The 21188-nt window shown below is 34.8% G+C and overlaps 1 protein-coding gene across 3 annotated transcripts in view; it reads left to right on the forward strand.

The window, feature by feature from the left end:
* GKAP1 (G kinase anchoring protein 1) overlaps positions 1-16931 on the forward strand; it is a 95027-nt gene extending 78096 nt beyond the window's left edge. For 2 of the 3 annotated variants that reach the window (XM_061163759.1, XM_061163760.1), the window contains exons 9-13: positions 6673-6770; positions 10504-10567; positions 13419-13489; positions 14124-14201; positions 16612-16931. In XM_061163759.1, coding sequence (XP_061019742.1) covers positions 6673-6770; positions 10504-10567; positions 13419-13489; positions 14124-14201; positions 16612-16659 — 359 coding nt within the window. In that variant the 3' untranslated portion in view covers positions 16660-16931. Of the gene's footprint in view, positions 1-6672; positions 6771-10503; positions 10568-13418; positions 13490-14123; positions 14212-16611 lie in introns of all 3 variants that reach the window. The other variant, XM_061163761.1, reaches the window with a different exon arrangement.
* The last annotated feature ends 4257 nt before the right edge of the window (positions 16932-21188 follow it).

Raw genomic sequence — 21188 nt, forward strand, 5'->3', positions numbered from 1 at the left:
CTGCCATAAGGGTGGTGTCATCTACATATCTGAGGTTATTGATATTTCTCCTGGCAATCTTGATTCCAGCTTGTGCTTCATCCAGCCCAGCATTTCTCATGATCTTCTCTGCATATAAGTTAAATAATCAGGGTGACAATATATAGCCTTGATGTACTACTTTTCCTATTTGGACCAGTCTGTTGTTTGATGACCAGTTCTAACTGTTGCTTCTGGACCTGCTTATAGATTTCTTAAGAGGCAGATCAGGTGGTCTGGTATTCCCATCTCTTTCAGAATTTTTCACAGTTATATTGTGATCCACACATTCAAAGGTTTTGGCATAGTCAATAAAGCAGAAGTAGATGTTTTTCTGGAACTCACTTCCTTTCTTGATGATCCAGCAGATATTGCCAATTTGATCTCTGGTTCCTCTGCCTTTTCTAAATCCAGCTTGAACATGTGGAAGTTCATGGTTTATGTACTGTTGAAACCTGGCTTGGAGAATTTTGAGCATTACTTTGCTAGCGTGTGAGATGAGTGCAATTGTGTAGTAGTTTGAACATTCTTTGGCATTGCCTTTCTTTGGGATTGGAATGAAAACGGACCGTTTCCAGTCCTGTGGCCACTGCTGAGTTTTCCAAATTTGCTGGCTTATTGAGTGCGGCACTTTCACAGCATCATCTTTTAGGATTTGAAATAGCTCAACTGGAATTCCATCACCTCCACTAGCTTTCTAAGGCCCACTTGACTTCGCATTCCAGGATGTCTGGCTCTAGGTAAGTGATCACACCATCGTGGTTATCTGGGTTGTGAAGATCTTTTTTGTATAGTTCTTCTGTGTATTCTTGCCACCTCTTCTTAATATCTTCTGCTTCTGTTAGGTCCATACCATTTCTGTCCTTCATTGAGCCCATCTTTGCGTGAAATGTTCCCTTAGTATCTCTAATTTTCTTGAAGACATCTCTAGTCTTTCCCATTCTATTGTTTTCCTCTGTTTCTTTGCACTGATCACTGAGGAAGGCTTTCTTATCTCTCCTTGCAACTCTTTGGAAGTCTGCATTCAAATGGGTATATCTTTCCTTTTTTCCTTTGCTTTTTGCCTCTCTTCTTTTCACAGCTATTTGTAAGACCTCCTCAGACAGCCATTTTGCTTTTTTGCATTTTTTTTCTTGGGGATGGTCTTGATCCCTGTCTCCTGTACAGTGTCATGAACTTCCGTCCATAGTTCATCAGGCACTCTATCAGATCTAGACCCTTAAATCTATTTCTCACTTCCATTGTATAATCATAAGGGATTTGATTTAGTTCATACCTGAATGGTCTAGTGGTTTTCCCTACTTTGTTCAATTTAAGTCTGAATTTGGCAATAAGGAGTTCATGATCTGAGCCATAGTCAGCTCCCATTCTTGTTTTTGCTGACTGTATAGAGCTTCTCCATCTTTGGCTACAAAGAATCACTCTGATTCAGTTGTGGCCAGCTGGTGATGTACATGTATAAGAGTCTTCTCTTGTGTTGTTGCAAGAGGGTGTTTGTTATGACCAGTGCATTCTCTTGGCAAAACTCTAGCCTTTGCCCTGCTTCATTCTGTACTCCAAGGTCAAATTGGCCTGTTACTTCAGGTGTTTCTTTTTCACATTCCAGTCCCCTATAATGAAAAGGGCATCTTTTGGGGGTGTTAGTTCTAAAAGGTCTTGCAGATCTTCATAGAACAGTTCAACTTCAGCTTCTTCAGTATTACTGTTTGTGGCATAGACTTGGATTACCGTGATATTGTATGGTTTGCCTTGGAAGTGAACAGAGATCATTCTGTCTTTTTTGAGATTGCATCCAACTACTGCCTTTCAGACTCTTTTGTTGACTATGATGGCTACTCCATTTCTTCTAAGGGGTTCTTGCTGACAGTAGTAGATATAATGGTCATCTGAGTTAAATTCACCCATTCCAGTCCATTTTAGTTCGCTGATTCCTAAAATGTCAGCGTTCACTCTTGCCATCTCCTGTTTGACCACTTCCAATTTGCCTTGATTCATGGACCTAACATTCCAGGTTCCTCTGATATTGCTCTTTACAGCATTGGACCTTCTATCACCAGTCACATCCACAACTGGGTGTTGCTTTTGCTTTGGCTCCATCTCTTCATTCTTTCTGGAGTTATTTCTCCACTGATCTCTAGTAGCATATTGGGCACCTACCGACCTGGGGAGTTCATCTTTCAGTGTCCTATCTTTTTGCCTTTTCGTACTGTTCATGGGGTTCTCAAGGCAAGAATACTGAGGTGGTTTGCCATTCCCTTCTCCAGTGGACCACATTTTGTCAGAACTCTCCACCATGACCTGTCTGTCTTGGGTGGCCCTACATGGCATGGCTCATAGTTTCATTGAATTAGACAAGGCTGTGGTCCATGTGATTAGATTGATTAGTTTTCTGTGATTGTGGTTTCAGTCTGTCTGCCCTCTGTTGCCCTCTTTCACCATCTACTGTCTGGAAACACTGAGAGTTTTACTTCTTCTTTCCAATCTGGATTCCTTTATTTTCTTTTTCTTCTCTGATTGCTGTGGCTAAAATTTCCAAATCTATGTTGAATAGTAGTGGTGAGAGTCGGCACCCTTGTCTTGTTCTTGACTTTAGGGGAAATGCCCTCAGTTTTTCACCATTGAGGATAATGTTTGCTGTGGGTTTATCATATATGACTTGTATTATGTTGAGGTATGTTCCTTTTATGCCTACTTTCTGGAGGGGTTTTATCATAAATGTATGTTGAATTTGTCAAAGGCTTTCTCTGCATCTATCATATGGGTTTTTTCTTTCAATTTGTTAATGTGGTGTACACATTAATTGATTTGCAAATATTGACAAATCCTTGCATCCCTGGAATAAAGCCCTCTTGGTCATGATGTATGATCTTTTTAATATGTTGTTGGATTCTGTTTGCTAGAATTTTGTTAAGGATTTTTGCATCTTTGTTCATCAGTGATATTGGCCTGTAGTTTTCTTTTTTTGTGGCATCTTTGTCTGGTTTTGGTATTAGGGTGATGGTGGCCTCAGAATGAGTTTGGCCGTTTACCTTCCTCTGCAATTTTCTGGAAGAGTTTGAGTAGGATAGGTGTTAGCTCTTCTTTAAATTTTTGGTAGAATTCACCTGTGAAGCAGAAGGGCTTTCTTATTCAAAGATGATAGCTATTCATATTATATAGAAAGTGAAAGTGAAGTCGCTCAGTTGTGTCCAACTCTTTGAGACCCCATGGACTGTAGCCTCCCAGGCTCCTCCGTCCATGGGATTTTCCAGGCAAGAATACTGGAATGGGTTGCCCTTTCCTTCTCCAGGAGATAGTCCCGACCCACGGATTGAACCCCGGTCTCCTGCATTGTAGGCAGACGCTTTACTGTCTGAGCCACCAGGGAAGTCCCATATTATATAGATTTCATGTTAATACTTAAGGGGTTTCATTTTTTTAATTAAAATAGTATTTTATGTTATTCAATGATTATATACTTAGTATAAAACAATTTTGATGAAACGAAATTTTTAAACAGTAAAGCGAAATCTTCCATAATCTCACATTCTAAGAGAGTGTTAAAAATGTTGATGTATACCCTTCTAGGATTTTTTCTTTGCATGTAGTATTATAACTTGGGGATCATAGGGCCATATTTTATGGTTCTGTATCATCATTTTTTGGCTTCCCTGGTGGCTCAGCCTTTGACTGTGTTGATCACAATAAACTGTGGAAAATTCTGAAAGAGATGGGAATACCAGACCACCTGACCTGCCTCTTGAGAAACCTGTACACAGGTCAGGAAGCAACAGTTAGAACTGGACATGGAACAACAGACTGGTTCCAAATAGGAAAAGGAGTATGTCAAGGCTGTATACTGTCACCCTGCTTATTTAACTTATATGTAGAGAAGATCATGAGAAATGCTGGGCTGGATGAAGCACAAGCTGGAATCAAGATTGCCGGGAGAAATATCAATAACCTCAGATATGCAAATGACACCACCATTATGGCAGAAAGTGAAGAACTAAAGAGCCTCTTGATGAAAGTGAAAGAGGAGAGTAAAAGAGTTGACTTAAAGCTCAACATTCAGAAAACTAAGATCATGGCATCTGGTCCCATCACTTCATGGCAAATAGATGGGGAAACAGTGACTGACTTTATTTTTCTGGGCTCCAAAATCACTGCAGATGGTGATTGCAGCCATGAAATTAAAAGACACTTACTCCTTGGAAGGAAAGTTATGACCAACCTAGGTAGCATATTAAAAAGCCAAGACATTACTTTGTCAACAAAGGTCCATCTAGGCAAGGCTATGGTTTTTCCAGTGGTCATGTATGGATGTGAGAGTTGGACTATAAAGAAAGCTGAGCGCCGAAGAATTGATGCTTTTGAACTGTGGTGTTGGAGAAGACTCTTGAGAGTCCCTTGAACTGTAAGGAGATCCAACCAGTCCATTCTAAAGGAGATCATTCCTGGGTGTTTATTGGAAGGACTGATGTTGAAGCTGAAAGTCCAGTACTTTGGCCATCTCATGCGAAGAGCTGACTCATTTGAAAAGACCCTGATGCTGGGAAAGATTGAGGGCAGTAGGAGAAGGGGACAGCAAAGGATGAGATGGTTGGATGGCATCACTGACTTAATGGACATGGGTTTGGGTGAACTCTGGGAGCTGGTGATGGACAGGGAGGCCTGGCGTGCTGCAGTTCATGGGGTCGCAAAGAGTCAGACATGACTGAGCAACTGAACTGAACTGGTGGCTCAGTGATATAGAATCCGCCTGCTATGCAGGAAACATGGGCTCGATCCCTGAGTCAGGAAGATCCCTTGGAGAAGGTAGTGACAACACACACCATTATTCTTGCCTAGGAAATCCCATGGACAGAGGTGCCTGGTGGGTACAGTTCATGGATTCACAGAAGAGTCGGACACAACTTTGCAACTAAATAACAGAACATCATAATTTTTGGTGATTTCCATTCTTATTGTTGGGCATTTAAATTGATGTCCAATTTTTTGTTGTAATCTTCAGTGAACACTTTCATAGATACTCCCCCCTCACTTATCTATCTAGATGAATTCATAGAAGTAAGATTCTTGGGCCTCGCTTATCTATTTAGATAAATTCCTAGAAATGAGTTTCCTGGGCCATTATGATAGTATGTATATTGCTAATTTTGATCCAGATTTTTTTTCCAAAATCATATTATACTATCATCTTTTTCTCTAGGCTTCAACAACGCTTGCCTCTTTACTAGCCTTCAAATGCTCTAGCTCTTTTCTGCCTCAGGGCCTTTATGTTAATACATGCTCTTCTTTCTACCTGGAGGGCTCTTACCTCCCTCCACTTCTTACTTAGGCAGTTCCAACCCAGTCACTCAAGGTTCATCTTGAAAGTGTCAGGACCTCAGAGAAAGCTGCTCTGATCCACTAGGAAATAACCCACATTATTCCCTTTATAGCACTATGTTTCTTTTCTTCATTGCTTAAACTCCATTTCTAATTGCAGCATTTCATAATGTAATCTCTGCCTTCTCCACCAGAGAAATCCCATGAGGGCAAGAATCTTTTCAGTTCTGTTCACTGTTGTACACCCAGCACCTAGCAGCTAGGTGCTCAATGAGCATTTTGTTTTAATTTATTTGTTAATTGAAGGATAATTGCTTTACAGAATCAGTGAGTATTTTTGGAATAAAATTATTGCCGTGTTACTCATTAGATAAAGAGAACCGATATATATTCTTAAGAAGTATGACTTTTGGTTGATTTTTTACATTTAAATTAAGATGGCAGGGATTTAACTTGATTTTTTCCCACTTAGCCATTTGTCCCATATCCTACCATTATTCTGTAATTCAGTGTTTTCTCACTTTAAAATATTATAGTTAGTTATAATAAATTCTTAAATCTCTTTCTGGACTTCCTTTTTGGGTACATTGCTTTGTCAACCTAGGCACCATGACATGCTATTTTAATCACTTTTGCTGTATAGTATATAATTACTTGATAGGCACATTCTACTGCATCAACTTTTGTTTTTATCCTGTGTTCTCCCAGATAAAATTTTGACTATGTTGCTAAGTTCCAAAGAAGAAAACTCGATTGAAATTTTATTGAATGTACAAAGTAATATTTAGTATTGCCATCTACAAACATGCTTTGTTCTATCCTTTTCAATATTTTATCATTCATTGATCCTGAAAATTACTAAATTTTATTCTTAGGGTTTTTTTTTATTGCTGTCAGGATAAAATGTTTTTTCTTATTATATCTTATATGTGTTAATTGATGATATAATGAAAAAACTAATTTGGGGTTTTGTATTATCATTTGTTTTGTACTTTTCTCATAAGTTTTCAGTTCTATTAGGTTTTTAAGATAAACTAATAACACCTTGTCACAAACCACTTTTAGTATGTTTATTCCAGGATGGAAATATTTCAAAGCTCTCATATTGTTCTAGGTTATATTTGTAGTTTGAGATTAGACATAAATATCTTATTTGCTTGTACTGTCCACAGTTACGGTTGTAAAATTGAATACAAGTGGAAATGTAGTTAACCGTTTAGGTTGCTCTAGAAAATGAATTAAAATTGGGATTTTTTCCCTCTTAAACCTTTCATAAAGGATATTGTAAATCAGACTTGACAAAACTATCTTAGTTCTAAAATGATGTTTTCCCTGTTTAGGAAGTAGTTCTAAAAGATGGAAGAATTGAAAGATTAAAGTTGGAACTTGAAAGAAAAGATGCTGAAATCCAGAAGCTGAAAAATGTGATTGCTCAGTGGGAGGTTTGTATATATTTAGTGTTGTAAACTAAAAAATTCTATAAATTTGTACATTTTCTGTTTTTATTATATGCAAATATGTTTAATATTTGATAGAAATAATATCTGCTATTTAGGTTTTCAGCTCATTGATTATATATAATCTAAATGATACCTTTTTATCATAGTAAAATAGATATAACATTAAATTTGCCATTTTGACCATTTTTAAGTGTATAATTCAGTGGCATTAAGTGTTGTATAACCATCACCACTATCTGTTTCCAGAAGGTTTTCATCATCCCAAACAGACACTCTGTACCCATTGAACTCCCTATTTCTCCTTGTACTGCAGTCCTTGACCTCTACTCTCTGTGAATTTGCCTGTTCTAGGTACTTCATATAAGTGGAATCATATGGTATTTGTCCTTTCGTGGTCTGACTTACTTCACCTGCCATAATGTTTTCAACATGTATATCCACGTTGTAGCATATAATGCAGAATGTCACTCCTTTTTATGGCTGAATAATAATACTCCACTGTGTGTTTATACCACTCTTTTTTATTCACCTGTTGAAGGACACTCATGTTGCTTCCATCTTTTGGCTATTGTGAATAATATAGCCATGAACATTGATGTCAAGTATCTTGAGTCCTGGCTTTCCTTTCTTTTGGTATATACCTAAGAGTGGAATTGTTGGATCATATGGTAGTTCTGTTTAACTTTTTTGAAATTTTTAAATGTTTTTAATTGGACTGTAATTGGTTTGCAGTGTTGTGTTAGTTTCTGCTGTACAGCAGTGTGAATCGGCTCCATGTGTGCATCCTTACCTCCCTCTGGAGCATGCCCCCGCCCCACCCTTCCGTCATCACAGAGCACCAGGCTGTGCTCGCTGTGCTGAGTAGCACTTCCCGCTAGCTGTCTGCTTTACACATGATAGTGTGTATAATGTCAGTGCTACTCTCAACTCATGTGGTAATTCTCTTTAACTTTTTACGGAACCGTCAGACTTTCCCATAGCAGTTGCACCATGTTACTTTTCCCCCAGCAGTGCATAAGGTTACCAGTTTCTTCATATCCTCACCAACACATGTTATTTATACAGTTTATTTTAACCACAAAACTATTACTCTTCTCCTTTGTCAGGCTTTAAAAAAAATCTCTTATTCATTTCAAGTAGCATTCTTTTTTTGAACTAATATTTATTCACTCAACGATTATTTGTTGAATGCCTATAATACGCCAAGTGCTTTTCTGGGCCCTATATATGTACTAATGAAGAAAAAAATGTCAGGTTCCAGCTCTAATGGTTCTTACATTTCCCTTCCTCCTGTACTCATGCCTTTAAGAATCATCCCTGTTAAAAACCCTCCTGAACTTCACCCACTTCTCCCTTTTCTTGTCATTTATATTTTATTTTGCTTTTGTTGAGCACTTAGCATGAGTTAGGCACAGTGAATGCAAAGGTGAATTAGTAAGAAGCTTGTAGTCTAATGGAGAAAATAAATCATGTAAATAATTGCAGTACAATGCAGAATTTGTGACAGATTTGACAGAGTGTTCTAGAAACAGGAATGAATCTGTTGCTGCTATTGAAAATTGCTAAGGATTTCACCCAAAAAAAAAGATAGTTTTCCCACATTGAACAGTGCATACAAAGGGAAGAGAATGGGAGGAAATGCATTGTTGCTGACATTTAGAGAAATGGGAAGTTGTAGGAGAGATTAGAGACGTTAGTTGAGGTGAGATTATTAAGGTATTTGCATTTTAGACAAGGAGAGGGCAGTAAAGGTTTTAGAAGGAAAATGACCCGAGAGTTGTTTTATGGAAGATGATGCACCTAGCTAAGACCTGGAATGAAGACAAATCTGGTTACATAATTAACAGGTATTGAGTGTTAAGAGGAAGAACACGTTTTTAACTGGTTTGGGAAATGGGAACTAACAGATTCCATGTTGAGTTGGACATGTTGAGTTTGAAATGGCTGTGGATGTGGGCATAGATGTTCGGGATGTTGAACATCTGTGTTGGACCCTGTGGAGTCACAACATACGTGTATTTAACTTTGTGTTCTCTTTTTCATGATGTTAAAAGTACTAATGAGGACACTATATTCCATATGTTGTTATAAATTGCATAGTACTAGGATTTTATACTTTTAGGTTTTCACAGATATTAATATATTTCCTGTTCAGGACTATATATGCAAAACTATGTTATTTTTATGAGCAGTATAAAGAATTTTCATGGATAATTTTGCTCATTTACAATCTTTCCTTTATGAACTGGCTAGACCTTGAAGAGTAACTAACGATATGCCTCCCTATATACCCTGATCGGAACCTTGGACAAAGGCTTGAGCTCAAGAAACAGTTTGATGAGATATTAACGTTGATCGAAGCCCTGAGAGAATTTTGTAATGGATACAGTTCTGTATTCCCAGTAGATACATTTCTGTATTCCTAATGAGTACAGTTGTAATTGACTGTGTATGTTTTCCCTTCATATTTTTGTGTTTCTGGGGACTTATCTCCCCCCTTCATTTCCTAGCTTCTCAAAATTCCACAAGTCCTACAACCTTTTATGTTCACTGTGCTTGCTGCTTCCATTCAGTGTGTTGTCTGCAGTATCACTGAATAACATTATTGCTTTATCCTCAGCAATTTACTGGACATAGTACCTAGTAAAACTCATCTGCTGGACTTAATTTAAAATACATCAAATTTGTTTTATAAGGAAGATTTTTGAATCTGGTAACTTCTGTACATATCTATGTACATGTTGAGAGAAGAAATGACAAGTTTCTTATATTGATCTATTTTCTTTGACCTCCTCTATTTCTATAATTATTAAATATATTGTTTTCTCTAATGTATTAATTTATTAAATATTTATAAATAGTTCAGTGTGTGCTATATGTTGAATAAAGGTACTATAGGGGGAAAATTATCTGGAATCTGGATGTTAATGTGGGAATACAATTCCTAAATTGTTTATAATGTATAATTGTGTCATTTGTGTAGTTTGAAAAGAAGCCATTTTTTAAAAGTTGAAAATAACTGAAAAATATTTCAGTAAATTACTCATTTCAGCCAAAAATTATTTTAACAGTATTTAGTTAATGAAATAACAAAAGATTAGTAAAGCCTTAACTGAGCAAATACAGAACTGTACTGTATAGTAACCACTACATGTGGTATAAAATTAATATGCTACATGAATTTTAAATAAAAATAAATTTTTAATTTGTATAAGTAAAGGTTAAATAAATTAAATTTTTAATTTAATAAAACTAAATACAATTAAAAGTCATTTTCTCAGTAACACTGGCTACATTTCTAGTAGTTAGCAGTCACATATTGAACAGTGGCAATTATAGAAAAGATAGAGTTCTAGTATAGTACTGTATAGAACTGTGCATCATTTTTCTTTTTGTTTTCATGTAATTATTTTGAATTGTATAAGGATTTTATTCAAGGAGGAAAAGTGACTCTTAAGAAAAATTTAGTTTTATTCTCTTTTCTCCACTTTTATTCTACTCTATTTATTCAGTCACCTGTAATATTGATATATATATATTATTATACTGGGGATTTAAATAATATTTCTGAATACATTTTCCTTCATCTTGTTTCTTTCAGAAGTAATTTATGTCTTTGAGCAAGTCTAGAATTCATAGTTCCATAAATTGTTAGTAAGGCATTTATCACATCATATACTTTTTAAAAAATTAAATCTTTTTATTTGATTATTAGGCAAAGTATAAAGAAGTAAAGGCAAGAAATGCACAGTTATTGAAAATGCTTCAGGAAGGTGAAAGTAAGTGATTTCTGTTTTTAGAATTAATCTTAAAAATATTTGAAGGTAACTTTCCAAGATGTATGATTTATTAACTCAACAAAATAAAAGGTTTCCCAAAATGGTAGAAACTGGATTGTTTTTGATAATTTTAGGATTGCAAAGTCTGTCTTACAGCACCTTAGTATTACCCAAGTTTACAACTATTGAAGTAAGAAACTCTTGAAATTTCAATTCTTATGAATTATTGGACCACATTTAGAGGGAAAACAGGAATAACATTTTCTTAAGATTCTATTTATTAGTAGAGGAGAAGGCCTATCATCATTTCAGCTTTTCCTTCTCCCCTGTCTCCCTGTCCCCACTCTTCATACTTTTGTGGCCACTCTAAACTTTAGGCTATAGATCACCAGTGGGAAGCCAAGGAACTCAGTCGAAAATGACTAGAGATAATACTGGAGAAGGAAATGGCAACCCACTCCAGTGTTCTTGCCTGGAGAATCCCAGGGACGGCGGAACCTCGTGGGCTGCTGTCTTTGGGGTCGCACAGAGTCGGCCACGACTGAAGCGACTTAGCAACAGCCGCAGAGATAATAACGTTAGTAAAGTTGGTGTTATATGAAACTCCCCTAATCAGCTGCATTTCTGATTATGTATACCAAATGGCATTGGTCTTGAAAGCTATGTGAAAAATTTACGTTAAGAACAAGTTTGTATTAAATTTGTAAAAGAAAATGATGAGCCATATAAGACATAAAGACATGAATAGATGAGAAAATCTTTTATATAGATGAAATTAAGTGTAACAAACAATTTCTCTTGTTAACAAATGTTAATGAAATCCCAAATATAGCTCCTGTGAGTACTGTATAGCACTTAAGAAATTAAGAATTTATGAACCACACCTTAAAAGATAAGTAAACAAGATACCTAAAATTGTTTCAGATATGAAGATAGTAGGAGTGGAATCGTCCAAGCAAAACTTAAACTATATTAAATAGCAGTTATTAAAACAATATGAGTAAAAACCAGAAATCCTGTCCAATTGAATAGAATAGATAGTCTTATAGTCAAACATTTTTTATAATTTTACTATTTTTATAATGTAACTTAACTGTTACACAGCTTAACTATGATAAAAATAGAAGTTAAATGATAATGGGAAATGACATTATTTGAAGTTAGACATCAGCATCCTGAGATGAATTTAGATTTATGCATGTCACTGAGCTCCATGTGGATCATTTCATGAATAACATTATGAAAATAAAATAATGTTTACAAGATACAGTTCTAATTGAAGAAATTAAGGGTATCATTGAATACTGGATGTATGATTTTTAAATATGTAAAAATAAAGTAATATTCCTTAGGGAAACAGTTGTGAAAAGTGAGAAAGTTAACTGATAAAAACTTATTATCAAAAATAGACTAAAATGGCTACCGTAAGTAATATCAGTGTCCATACTCCATACTATAAGTCGTCCAAGTAGAATAATTTTATATAGAACTATTACATGAAAAATATGGTACATTAGAGTATACAGATGTTAGCATTTATAATATAAATATAAATGTAAATATAGTCAGTTCTATTATAATACAATATGTGTTCCTAAAAATCACTAACCTTTACAAAATCATATAAAGACCACAAAATTTATAGAGGAAATGGAATTAGCATACAACATTTAAAGATTTCATCGGTGACATGAAAAAAAATGGGAACTTAATTAAAAAGTAACAGTTTTTTTCATGTTAAAATGGTTAAACACATAAGTACTATAATAAATATGGCACTTTACTTTGAAGACAACCTAAAGTTTGCTGTAGAAGTTGGTTTTAGAAGGGTTGCAACTTGTGTTGTTACTATTAAGTGATGGAAGGATGGACAGTAGGTGTGGTTCTTCACATAGTGAACTGAAATAGTTGGTAGGTAATTTCAGGTGTGTGCATGGCTGCAGTTTTCTGTATTCATGAAATTGTGCTTAAAACAAGTATACAATTCATGTTATGTTCAAGTTGTTCTCTGATGTATCAGTCTCTTTGAAACACAAAACAGCATTACAGAAAAACTGTAGTTAAAATATGACATAATTGTTAAAAATCACTTGTTTCTCAATGAGGGTGCATAATTCTGAGGATGAAGGAGTAGAAAGTATAATTTGTAAAAGTTCTCAGTTTGAGTCTTGAGAGAGTGTGATATGTTTCTTGACACAGCATCTCACCTTAGTGCATATCAAACTGGGAAAAATTTGAATGACACTGTTACATTGGAAGAGCTGTGGTGATAGAGATTTCTTGCTTTCCTAAAGAGGGAAAAACCTTTAGATAAGTGAATAGTTCTGAAACTATAGATGTTACATGATTAACTGTGCTCATATGAGCTACATTTATTTGATAGTGCTTTAATGGTATGAAAAGTCAGATGAAAATAATTTTTGTGGGCCTTAGAGTATGCACCATTGACAATTTTAACAACAAAAAAACCACGCTACGTTGTTTTTAAAATCTTGCTTTGACTAGTCTAGATAGTTAAAGTTTTTTTCCCTATGTGAAATGTTTTATTTACTCTGTCCTTATCCTTTTTAGTATAGATGGAAAAAATTAATCTTTTATCATATCTGTACAATTAATATTTTACCACCATGGAAAATGTAAATTTTCCAATGAAAACTGCTGTGGTGATAATAATGATCAGAATTTACCAGTGGAAATAAAGAGGTATATATAGGTTCAGGAATACAGTCATTAAGTATGAGGACAATTTAATCTTTGCCTGACTGCACTGCTGTCTTGGTTCACCAAAAAGTATTATTAAAGTATCTGAGTGATTGAAAAGATTATACTGCTATTTTTCCTTTTTTGTCAGTGAAAGATAAAGCAGAAATACTTCTGCAAGTTGATGAATCACAAAGTATCAAGAATGAGCTAACAATACAGGTAAGGAAAACTATTTATTCTTTTGTCCTGAATTAGGAAACTGACAGCCCTTCAGTACTGCAAAAACAATGTTTTAAACCATACTTCATTATCACTGTGCCGTGCTGTAGCAAATGAATGAAGATTCTATTTACTGTGCTAAGAGAGGTGTGTATGTCCTAAAGAATAGGGGAAGATAAGGTTGTATTTTAGTTGATGTGGACTATGAATATAGGGATAGAAAGGGCAGATAGAATTTCCCGTGTGGCTGTAGCAAATGAATGAAGATTCTATTTACTGTGCTAAGAGAGGTGTGTATGTCCTAAAGAATAGGGGAAGATACGGTTGTATTTTAGTTGATGTGGACTATGAATATAGGGATAGAAAGGGCAGATAGAATTTCCCGTGTTCACGTACTTGATTTTTTCCCCTTCCCATCCTTATCCTGTGATCTTGTCTTAGAACAGTGAACTTGTCCTGCCTATCTTTATAATATACAGCTGAGCAAAATGCCTAATTGAAATTGTATGTGGGGAGAGAGGTTCTCTTCTGATGCTCATTAATCTAGTAGTGAAAAATCATCATTGCAAATAAGTGTTAAGAAATAAAGAGTATTGATCAAAAAAGTCTCTTTTAATTGAATATTTGGTTATAGGTAACTTCACTTCATGCTGCATTAGAACAAGAAAGATCTAAAGTGAAAGTGTTACAAGCAGAATTAGCCAAATATCAGGTATGCTTTTGTAAGTGTTTTCATCACAAATAATACATTTAGAATAGATATATACGTGTGAGGATAAATGTATTATTTTATTCTTAGGCCACAGTTTATTCACCAAATTTGTTATTATTGGTTATGTAGTTTACATATTAGGAAATGTTTACTCTAGATATTGGTGTATACAGCAATAACTAAAGGAATTCAGCGTGGTCTTTGGTGCTACACAGATGATGTGGTGTATGTGCCAGTGCATCCTACTGAGGGAAGGTACATAGTGATGCTCCTCCCGTGACATTGTGAGTTTGATCACTGGGGTGCAGCAGTATCTTTTAGATATCTTACGGTAAAGATATCTCCCCCCTTTGTAATCAATAAATAATATGTGGTATTATAGTTTGAGATTGTGTGAATATTCTTTTTTACTCAATGGTTTTAGCATCCATTGATGATATTTGTAACAGTTATTATTTTGGTAGTTGCAAAAGAGTGATTTTTCTAATTCTGTCATTTCTTCTGCATTTACAAGCTGGCATTGAGTATTTTTTTCTGGATGAAGCCATAAATAATGTCATGGCTTTCTTTCAGTATATGTGTACATGTGTGAATATATACAAACACATATATATTTGTGTATACATATGTATATGTGTCTATGTCATGATATAAAATTAGTTAATTAATGTGGAGTCATAGTCAAAAAAGTTTGAAAGAGAACATAAAAGTTTTTTAGCTCTAGCTTTTGACATCTCATCAGTCCAGGAAGGAAGATTCCCTTTGGGAAGCTTTGAAAAGGATTGTTGGATTATTATTATTTTTAAAAAAACTCTTGTTTAGAAGCAAAGTAAGAGTTTTAAGCTGTATAACATTGGTAAATATGTATAGTGAGTATCTACCTTGTGGAAAGTTTTTTAGTAACTTTATTTTTTATCTCCCTTCTGTCAGGAAATAAATCTTGTTTTTAATACCTGTCATTATACATCTCAAGTTTTACATAACCTCTTCAGGTTTTTTCCCTCTGGATAAATCTTTTCAAAGCTTTTATTTGTTCAGGAGTGAATAATAGCATTCTTTATTTGATTTTTTTTTAAGAAGGTTGTTATAGTTATGTTTTTGAACTCTGAGAGGGAAGTTATAGGCAGAAAACGGATGGAACAAAGAGAAGCTGCCAACATTATTAAATGGGTCTGGGTTCCTTGTGCCCCTCATATAACCACCACTCTGAGAAATGTACTTTCACAGGCAAGTCATTCCCAAATTTGGCTGATCATCAGAATCTCTTGGGAACTTTTTGAATTACAGATTGTTTAGCCCACTCCTAATTATCATAAATAAATAGATTGGGACAAAGTCTGGGCATCAGAATTTTTAAAATATTACTACTTAGGTGATTCTAGTGATTAAGTTTAGGTATCTTTGCCATAGTTTATAAAAATGAAAGATTATTAAATTATTATAAATACCTTATACCATTAGTGTTAATCAGTCATGTCTGACTCTTTGTGAGCCCATGGACTGTAGCCTGCCGGGCTCCTCTGTCCATGGAATTCTCCAGGCAAGAATACTAGAGTGGGTAGCCATTCCCTTCTCTAGGGAGTCTTCCCAACCCAGGGATCAAACCCAGATCTCCCACATTCAGGCAGATTCTTTACCAACTGAGCCACCAGGGAAGCCCCGATCAAACCATTATTTATAGTTAAAATGGAGGGTAGAATAGTTATGGATGATTAAATTTTCTTTTTTGTACCTTTGTGCTTTTCATATTTTTAAAATAAATATTTGCTTTTTGAATCAGAGTAAGGCAGAAAATGTTACTTTAAAAGTAATTAATGAAAAATTACTTTCTGGCTTTTAAGCTCCCTTTCTCTTTCTTTGGCTCAAGTTAAATACCATTGATAGAGTTTCATTTGGGGCAAATTAAATATAGATTTTTATATGTCACTGAGCAATATGAAAAGTATAATATTCTTTTCAACCCATTGATGAACAAAATCAGATTTCTAATGCTTTCTTACATGAACAGAACTATACAACACTTGAATTGGAAATCAAATTACCCAAAGGGGTAGCAAAGCAATTCCCCAAATTTGCTGATCATATGGAGCAAGTTGTTTATTTTAGCATAGATCAAAATTTTTATTTTTTAAAAAGATCTGGGACAGTGCAGATGAGCTCTAAAAAATAAGATACGGGTAATCATAGTAAGTCCAGACTAATTCAGATAGATGGCTGTTTTCTACAACCTACTTTAACCATTGATAAAAGCCATGTAAAAATAATTTGGTTAATTCAAATTTGCAACAAACTCAAAAAGAAGTTCCTTCCTTTTCATAGTCAAAAATGCCTTTGATCTCATTTATTCTTAAAAGGAAACTTCCCTCCAAAATGTCACTTTTTAAATAATTTACCCTATTTCTCTTTGCAGGGTGGCAGAAAAGGGAAAAGAAACTCTGAATCCGACCAGTATAGGTGATTCCATTAGCCTTTGAGGTCAACACAAAAGGAAAACTTTCAGGGTTTTACAAAAATGTATATATTTAATGCTGTGCAACTGCTGAACTATGCAGTTTTTGTTGAAGAAATTTAAAATGATTAGCTCACTAACTGTATAATTTTATGTCCTTTTGGCTTAAAGTGAAAAGAAGAAAAACAGAATTCCAGCAGAACTCACTGATTATTGTATACTATTCATACTTCTTATCACTTTAGTTTTTCATCAGTCAATAAAATTAATTTACTCTTCCATTAATATGTTTGGTTTTTTAAATTTCAGAAACAATGTGAAAGTGTGGTTTTTGTTCATAGCGCAATCAGTTTCTTGGATTTCAGCTCACTGAATATTTACCTAGCACTTTGTCCATCCTGAACCTTATAGGACATACAATATATTGCCAAATGGCCTATGTTCAGGCAAAACAGAAGATGGGGGTAGGAATGATTACCAAAAATAATTACCATACATATTAGAGTGTGATTTCACCTTGTTTGGAAATTGAGAAAACTTGCATGAGATGGTTTTTGGAGGGTGGATACCTTTTCTGTAAATTTTTTGAGAAGCATCCCAGGCAGAATAAGCAAAATCTGGGCAGAAATATTTATGTAAAGAATAGTCTGACTTGAGGATCAAAATGTGACACTGAGGATAGGGTGTTGACTGGGGGGGGTGGGGGGAGTGAAGGTAGACTTTTCATTGGTATAATCATTAGTAGTTTATGGGATTGAGTTTTTTTTTTTAGTGTAGTCAGTGAAATACAAATATGATTCATTAAAATACAGAGAGTTTTTTTGTTTTATAACAGATAAACACGTAAATACTGGTACTGGCCTGCAAAACCAGCATTATAAGAAAGACTCCACTTCATGACAGTCTTCAGAAAAAATACTTTGTCATCATTACTTATATGTCTGGCTTCTTCCATAACTGTGACTTACTGTTCTCAATGTTTAGTTCTTTATGTGGATTTCAAAGTAGATGTTAAATAATTATTTGTTTAATTAATTGGTAAAGTAGTAAAGATTTTTAAGATAATTTCCCTCTAATTTACCTTTGATTAAGAGTAGGTACCCTCAGAACCTAATTAATTAATTATATTTGGTAATTCATGATACCATATTTTTCTACCCAGTGATGAACAAAATCAAATTTCTCATGTTGACTTATATAAACAAGCTATTCAATAGAACTTGTATAGTTTCCATTATAATTGAATTACCAGCGCCCATCATATTATCATCTGCTTTTGATTAGCTACCTGTACACTATCCATTTGGTACATTATCTAACATCTAGCACAGTGCTTGGCAAATATTTCAATAAATATGCTGTTTTCTACTAGTGTGAATATCAGGCTTCACCAGTCGCTCAACACTAAAGAATCCGCCTGCAACACAAGAGATGGGGGTTCAGTCCCTGGGTTGGGAAGGTGCCCTGGAGAAAGAAATGGCAACCCACTCCAGTATTCTTATCTGGAAGATTCCATGGTCAGAGGAGCCTGGCTACCATCCATGGGTTTGTAAAGAGCCGGACATGACTTGGTGACTAAATGACGACAGCTAGTGTGTATATAGTTTAAAATTACCTGGGCACATAGAAAATTTCATTGATTATTCTCTTTTGCCTTGAATATTTTCAGGAGTACTGCATTCATGACTTTGTTTTTCCCCCTGAATTTTTTTCCCTTTATTTATGTATCCACTCCTATGGATAATCTATTACTTCCAGGCCAATGTCTCAACAGAGAAGGCTTTAGTAAGAGATAGAAAAGACAGTCAGTGATCGGTTAATGAATTCTTCGGTTTGATTTGTCAGGCATTCTGTGTTATTAAATACCATTCCTCAGATTCTTTTCTGTTTCCTGAATGTTCAGTGAAATTATTGATAGCTTATTATGTACTAGACACTGTGCCAAGTACTTGAGATGTAAATATGTCCACAATCAATTAGAAGAAAATAGAAATATAGAGAAATATTCATAAAATATTCCAGTAAATAATGATATATTCAAATTGCTATTGGGGTACAGAAGAAAATACATGTTATTATTTTAAATATTTTAGATACCTTCTGTGGTATTTTTTACATTTTCTATAGTGTGTTAGTGATAGCCAGCACTTAAGAACTATGGCTATGTTCAAGCCCCAGTTCTAGTATAGCTGTGTGGCCTTGGCTCATGCTAAATATGCATGAAATCGCAGCATGAAATTTGGTATCAAATGAGAACAGCTAGTGAAAGTATTGGGTAAAAAACTGTGTAAGATGTCATTCTTAAGTTCAAATTATTTTCAGTCTAATATGAATAAAAGCATAGCACTTAAGTAACTAAAATTCAAGATAGAATACAGTAGATTCCATAACAATTATATGGAAGTAAGAGTATATTTGTTCAGTGTATTTTATATTCTTTTTAAAACAATAATGTTTTAATTGGTTAATAGGTAGCTTTCCCAGAGACTTTTAAAGGGCAGAAGGTTGTTTGATGAGAAAGGAAAATTTAAAAAGTGGGGTAAAGGAAAAGCAATGTATGAGTTCAGGGAATAGAAAGATAGCAAGGCATGTGTTGAGAAAATTGAGTGTCTTTATTTTTCCTGGAGCATAGGAAATTAATGAGATAGCCAGAAAGGTTGTTTGGGGATAGCTACCCTTCATCTGAAATTTTAGATTAAGAAATCTATGCATAATTTGGTAGGCATGTGGAAACCATTAAAAGTTTATATACAGAGAAGTGATGTAACCAAAGTTGTCCTTTAAAAAGATTTAAAGGCAATGATGTAATAGGAATTATTGAAGAATAAGTTTGAAAATATCAAGGAAGCTTTTATAATAGTAGAAACAGGAGGTAAAGAGGATCTGAACTGAGGATAACTATTCAATTTAACAACTAAAGAATCTGACCTTCAGAATAGCTTTTTCAATGGCACAGATCAAGGCATTGAGGGAAAAAACTCTTTAACACTTTTTGGCAGTTACAAGACAGGGGCTCCAAGGTGCTATGAAGGGACTACAGAATTGAGTGAGGGTTGGTCAGTTTTAAGACTGAGTAGACATTTACGACAATATGTTCATGAACCAAAAGGAGCCAGTTAAGAAAAGAATGAGACTAGGGGAATGGTGGGCTTGCTTCAGAGCTCATCAATTAAGTATTTACTTTGTTGTTGTTTAGTCGCTAAATCATGTCTGACTCTTTTGCATCCCGATACCCTGTAGCCTACCAGGCTCCTCTATCCATGAGATTTCCCAGGAAAGAATACTGAAGTGGGTTGCCATCTCCTTCTCCAGGGGATCTTTCCAACCCAAGGATACAACCCACGTCTCCTGCATTGCTGGTGGATTCTTTACCACTGAGCCACCAGAGAAGCCCTAATATCACCTGGGAGATTTATAAAAGAAAAAGTACCAACACCTGTGCCTCATCCACAACTAATTCATCAGAATCGGTGAAAAGTGGGGCCCAGAAATAAATATTTCTTAAACTTCCAAGGTGATGCTAATTGTGTAGCATCCAACTTGGATACTACCTACCACTTGAACAGATAAACTCAATACGTATGTCAAACAAATGCATTTTGGTTGTTTGAGTGGGACATTTTATAAGGTACACGGCAATTTGTCTTAAGACTTAACATTCTACCAAAATTTTTGCAGGATTACTATCAGTTATGGAGTGTTTCCATCATTAAATTTATCACAAGTGATAGTGTATACTTCTGTACTATTTTACATTAAATGTATTATTTTTGTAACTTTTAATAAAAGATAAAAACATTCAGTAATTACATTTTATAAGATAAATTTGCATTTCAGGCAGATCCTTTACCACTAAGCTACTTGGGAAGCCCTAGGTATTTACTTGCCATTGTGTAATTTGGTTTCCTTATCAACACTGATTCATAGTTTAATTCTAAATTAAGCTGCTTTCTATTAATGGAGTTATTGCCTTTTCCATATAACAGTTTAAGAATGTTTAAGCAGAACTCAAGGACTTAAAAAAGAAATATAAAATGATTTTGTGATCAGACATTAGTAAACTTCAATGAAATAATTCCTTAAGCAACAGACAGAAAGTGAACGAGCCTCCAAAGTCTGTAAATTACTGAGGGATTGTCCTGGGGTAAATTTTTAATTGAATTTAAAATGTTATTTACTTAAAGTTAATACTCACTTCTAGTATGGTTGTTCTGAAGTAGATACCCATATGTACTATTAGCAACCTTGTACTCAGATTTCTGCCTTTTGGAAAAGCATTATAGTAATACGTTTCAGGAGCCAGAAAAATGTTTATACCCACTGATTCCCAATATTGGATAATTTATCCTAAGACAACAGTTTGAGAGAAGAATAAACTTAAAAGATCTATACAAGTATAACAGTATAACAGGGAACCATGGAGTAACCCAGAGGTATAGTTGCAGTGCCTAATATAAATACCCAACTCAAATGATAACACATCAATGGGATTACTGTGTAGCCTTTTAAAAAGGTATAATTCGAATAACTGTAAAAAC

This window comes from Dama dama, chromosome 16, assembly GCF_033118175.1.
Source record: "Dama dama isolate Ldn47 chromosome 16, ASM3311817v1, whole genome shotgun sequence".
Classification (NCBI taxonomy): domain Eukaryota; kingdom Metazoa; phylum Chordata; class Mammalia; order Artiodactyla; family Cervidae; genus Dama; species Dama dama.